The following is a 5,573-nucleotide window of genomic DNA, read 5'->3' as shown; positions in this document are numbered from 1 at the left end:
TCCACGTACACTTATAACCTGGCAGCTGAAGTTACTTTATAAAGTAAGATTGTAACAGCCACACGGGACATCTTTGTGCACAATGAATTATTGGTACTTTTACTTTTAATTAAATGTTCTAAATACTAGTGATCACCTTCCTGGAAAATCTCCTCGTCAGGTCCATTCTTCTTCTTGAGCAGCTTCACAGAGTGTTTGAGTGACAGCTGAGCTCGACAGATGATGAAAGGTGGAACACGCCCATCGGAGCCGCCTATAAAGAGTGAGGAGCGGAGCACCTGAGCATCGAGCATCACCGCCGGTTCCTCAGGTACCGAGCTCACCTCTTCTTCTTCTTCTTCTTCTTTTTGTTCTTATCTTATTATACTTAGCACGACACATCAGACTTCAGCTTTAACCACCAAACTCTGCTCTGACTTTATTCTTTAGACTTTGAAGTTTTAACTGCAGAAGACCACAGTCATGACTCCGGTCTTCCTTTTACTCCTCTTCCTCTCGTTGGCGGCCAGTCAGACAACGGTAAGTCCGACTCTTTCAACACTGGGATTTAAAAATCAAATCTGAACTTTTATTTTACCAAAAGAGAAAAAAAGAAACTTAGTTATGCAGTTGATCAATTTTTGAGATAATTCGTTGTTTTTTTTAAGATGGAGAAAGAGCATGCGATCCTTACATTTATGTTTCCATTAGTCTGGTTTTCACTTGACAGAAACAAAGACAGCATAAAACAATAACAAACACGACTTTAAAATGTGCAATGCTGTGCCTTTGTGCCGCAGGGCGCAACTGATGACGAACCTCCAATGGGTGAGTTAAATAATACAGAATATCCCCAAATATTGACGTAAAAGTTTGCGTCTTGTATCTAATTTACAAACTAAACTGGTCTCATCTGTTTTTTCTCTGTTTGCTTTCAGAGGAGTTGGACGTCTCTGAAACCATCGCGAGAGCTAATGATGGCATTGGTAAGACAGAAGTTTTTAAATAATCTCGCTCCTAATATGTTTAAGACAGTTTAGCACTGGTTTAAGACAGTTTAGCACTGGTTTAAGACAGTTTAATACTTGTTTAAGACAGTTTAGCACTGGTTTAAGACAGTTTAATACTTGTTTAAGACAGTTTAGCACTGGTTTAAGACAGTTTAATACTTGTTTAAGACAGTTTAGCACTGGTTTAAGACAGTTTAATACTTGTTTAAGACAGTTTAGCACTGGTTTAAGACAGTTTAATACTTGTTTAAGACAGTCTAATACTGGCTTAAGACAGTTTAATACTAATCAATTAATCGTCATTCATCAAGGATTAATTCCAAACATGTATCTTGTTAAATGTGAGGATTTGCTGTCTTCTCTTCTGGTTTATCAGTGTTATGGAAAACATTTGGGTTTTTGAGTGTCAATCAGACTAAAGTTGTAAGTTTTAACAACTTGTAAAAAGGTGTTTTTCTTCATTAAATATTTTATAAAAGAATAGTAATAACAATATAGTAATAATAATGAAGTAGTTACTTGCAGCCTTAGCTGATTGGTCCATTTAACAGAAAACATAAATTCCTGGTTTGAATATTCATGTCAGTGTTTATTTGTGGTTCTGCAGAAACTCGCCTCGTGCACGGCGACATTGTGCCAAACTTGCAGAGGAACGCAGATCCCTGCGTGACAACGGGCTGCAAGTGGCCCAAACGTAGAAGCTTCGTCTACGTGCCCGTCACCATCTCCTCCGCGTACAGTGAGTGTCAGCAGCTCAACCTTTGACCCCTAAAGAAAGAGTTTCTATGCATGAGGGGAGAACACCTCTCAGCAGCCTGCCCTTTGTCTCTGCAGCCAGAGACGAGCGCAACATCATCATCAGAGGCCTGCTGACCTTCCACAAGTCCACATGCATTCGCTTTGTCTGGAGGCGCAGGCACCCGCAATATCTCAACTTCTTCTCTGGAACTGGGTAGGAACACACACACACACACACACACACACACACACACACACACACACACACACACACTATGCTAACATGAAAAGACAGCAGGTAGTTTAGGAAAACTGTCTCGAATGCCCACGCCCACGTGCCGTGCTTGAAAGTCGTGTTTGTTGGACCCATCCACGTCTCCTCCCACCAGCCACAAGTGGTCTTTGTCGATATTTAATACTAATCACTCTGAATGTTTCACAGTCACATGGATGTGTTCAGTTTGTGTGTCCGACATGAAAAAGGATCCTAAAGGACTTTACATTGACATTGTTTTTGTCCTGAGCGACACACAATAAAACTATTGAATATTAAAAGACTATTTGTGTCCCTCGACACGAAACCAATAGATAGCTGTGAAACTGGGGAATCAGGCGGCAACCTCCGGTTCTGAAAACTGAAGCTAAAGCTTCATGTGTTAAAGCTGCATTCTCTCTGGTGTCCACCAGGGGGCGACTCCTCTGGTTGTATAGAAGTCTATGAGAAAATGACTCTACTTCTCTCTTGATTTATTACCTCAGTAAACATTGTAAACATGAGTTTATGTTCTCAATCTCTAGTTTCAAGTCTTCTTCAATACAGCATGATGTTCATTTAGTAAATGATGGTCCATTTAGAGTCAAACAGACCATAACGCAGGGTATGCTTTAGGGCGGGGCTACACAGTGATTGGCAGGTACCAGAGACGTATACAGCGTCTCTACGTCACTCCTCCTCAGTCCAGATATGGTCACTTCCTGTTCACTGGTTGCAAAACCAAGATGGCGACCACCAAAATGTTAAACTTGAGGCTCGAGGTTTGTAGTCCAAAAAACCAATGAGTGATATTTTGAGAGCTATGTCCACTTCTTAAAGTCTATAGTGGGAATATAAGATGACATGTGTGGTGTGGTATGCCTCTTAACCTCAGGGCCCAGGACAACCGATCCATTTGGCAAGTTCACTTAAATTTCCCCCAAACAATAGGCCAGGAATGCATCAGAAACACCTGTTTGTTTTTGTTTTTGTGCTGTGATTTCACCATGTGTGTGTGTGTGTGTGTGTGTGTGTGTGTGTGTGACAGGTGTTGGTCCTACCTGGGCCGTCAGAGACGAGGACAGCAGGTGTCCCTGAAGAAGAACGGTTGTTTGTACACGGACACGGTGCAGCACGAGGTTCTCCACGCTCTGGGCTTCCACCACGAGCAAGTCCGCTCCGACAGAGACGATTACGTCTCCATCCTGGACGAGAACATCATACCAGGTCAGCTCACCCACCAACACCTTCATGTGTTGTACACTGATAACAACAATGGAGCGGTGAGCTTTTGGCTCATGAGTTCTTGACTAAAGAGTCACCGATAACAAAGCGCCACGCTATCGGCTCTGTGAGGCTGTTCGGCAAAAAGAAAGAAAACATAACGCAGCGGCCTTTTTGATTTACGTTTGTGCAACAAAACAGAACAAAAGTGTTTGATTGCAAGTAAAATAAATGTGCGGTTAAAAATGCATGAATGCAAAACCAACAGTATTCCAAGACTTTGGAATTCACAAGCAAAACCTCTGGATCGCAAAAAGGTCTTCAAGATTTGCAAACAAGTTTTTGATCCGCAATAAAGCGTCTTTGACTGCAGTGTGCACCGAGCTCCTAAAAACAGTCAAACACGAAGCCGTCAAAGCATCTTGTGTGGAGGCAAAGTCTGACTCACGAGAGGTTGAGATGAACCTACGCAGCAGCGAGATCAACAGACAGCCCTGTAGCCTTCAGATAAAAACAAGATGAGTTGATGTTACACATGAACGAGGAAACAGGTGCAACCACAGGCGAGCGATTTCTATCCACTGTTACTAAAGATCTACATGCTGTGCTTGAATGCTTTTTGGTTTGTTCTCTCCTCCTGCGCAGGAAAGGAAGGAAACTTCGAGAAGCAGTCGACTAACAACTTAGGGACTCCCTACGACTTCGATTCCGTCATGCAATACGGGAAGTAAGTATCTTCTACTGAAGTAAAAGTAGAAAAACTAAATATTCTGCTACAACAGCAACGGGTGCTCTACTAAGTACTAAAGATGCTTGTCATGAAGCAGTGGAATCATTTTCAGACTGCAGTAGTCATTGAAAATGTCATTTTGTGTTCGTGTTCTCTTGAAGATACTCCTTCTCCAGCAACGGGCAGCCAACCATCGTCTCGAAGAGCGACCCGGACCTTGAGTTTGGAAGCGCCACAGAGATGAGCGACAACGACATCGCTCGCGTCAACAACCTTTACGAATGCAGTGAGTTGAAAATGAACACGACACTGTAAAACAGGGTGAACACAACTACTGATTGGGTTACTACAGAGCAAAGTAGGGTTGAAATATTATATATCAGATGTGAATTTAATTGTTTTGTTTTTTCCTCAAGCAGAAGTTTAATGACGGCCTCCAGATACGTCACCCCTCAGACTGTCAGGATTACAACCGAAGGCCCAGATCTGATGAGTCCTGAAACAGACAATGAGTCAGCATTTGTTCACTTCCTGTTGTGTATCATACATGTTTGTTTGACACAGAGATTATTTCCTGCAATAATCCAAAATAAAAAATCTTATTTGACTTTTTGTCGAGAGAACTGCTGACTTTACTGAACCCTTATTGTAATTTCATTTAGAACATTTGCTCACCTCTTTATTGGTTTTTAAAATGAACAACCTTTATGATTTGGTTTTGGTTTCATCGAGTGGGCTCACAAAGAGACGAAGATGAAGATGTGATGATTGTTAATGATAACAAACACATTTAAAAAGAATCAATTTACCAAAGAAACTCAAGTCAAAAGGCAGAATGTGATCGCTGACACGGAAAGTTGTTTTTCACATCTTAAAACAATGAAAGGCTTCTTCTGATTGCAGGAAATTAAGCACCGACATCTCCAACTATGGGTGGTGGAAGACACATTTCACCTTTTACTCTACTAAAAGTTGCAACACACTAATTTAAAAATACTCCATTACAAGTAATCATAATTAATTGAAGTAAAAGTACAGAAGGCTTACCCTAAAAACCTAAAGTAAAAATATGCATAATGTGTCCTCGAAATCTGAAATAAGACATTTTAGAAAACGATTGTGTGTGTTTAGATGAGTAGCAGCGAATTCAATCTGTAACTACCTCAAAACTGTGAATTGAATGGTACAAATATACTTTGTCACAGGTATTGGAAATTGAGTGCAAACACAAGCAGGAAGGATCCAATAGCAATAATGATTAATAATATTAAACAGATGTGATTTTGTATTTCCACCAAAAGGAGACAGTGGCCCTCCACCGGTTTAACGGGACATACATGAGAGTTTTAGATCATGTTCTCCTTAACGAGTCAGATTACACATCGGTTCTTTGTTTTACTGTTAAGGTCTATGACTCTTCACGGACTCGCAGAATAAATCTAATCACACGTTAAAGCCACGTTTCAGTAGCTGTTCGGCTTAAAACGGCACATTGACAGAAAGAACAGCTTTGGTCAAAATGATGAGTTATTTCTATTTACTTTTATGGGGAAAGGTTGTCGTCACTCTTAATGCCACTACTATGGATGCACATATGCATGTATATGAAAATGTTCCTCTTTTCATGCTGTATAGTTTG

At 40.9% G+C, this 5,573-nt stretch overlaps 1 protein-coding gene across 1 annotated transcript; it reads left to right on the top strand.

Moving 5' to 3' along the window:
* Window positions 1–462: 462 nt before the first annotated feature.
* LOC306696730 (high choriolytic enzyme 1-like) lies at window positions 463–4,249 on the top strand (the record flags this gene model as incomplete). The annotated part of the gene is made up of 8 exons (XM_079160410.1): window positions 463–519; window positions 780–807; window positions 918–965; window positions 1,597–1,728; window positions 1,824–1,941; window positions 3,029–3,207; window positions 3,850–3,931; window positions 4,096–4,249. 8 exons carry the CDS (start codon window positions 463–465, stop codon window positions 4,247–4,249), a joined length of 798 nt encoding a protein of 265 aa, XP_079016536.1.
* Window positions 4,250–5,573: the final 1,324 nt, after the last annotated feature.

The sequence above is a fragment of the Pholis gunnellus genome, assembly GCF_910591455.1.
Source record: "Pholis gunnellus genome assembly, chromosome: 1".
Lineage (NCBI taxonomy): Eukaryota > Metazoa > Chordata > Actinopteri > Perciformes > Pholidae > Pholis > Pholis gunnellus.
This window is presented reverse-complemented; position numbering and strand designations above follow the sequence as displayed.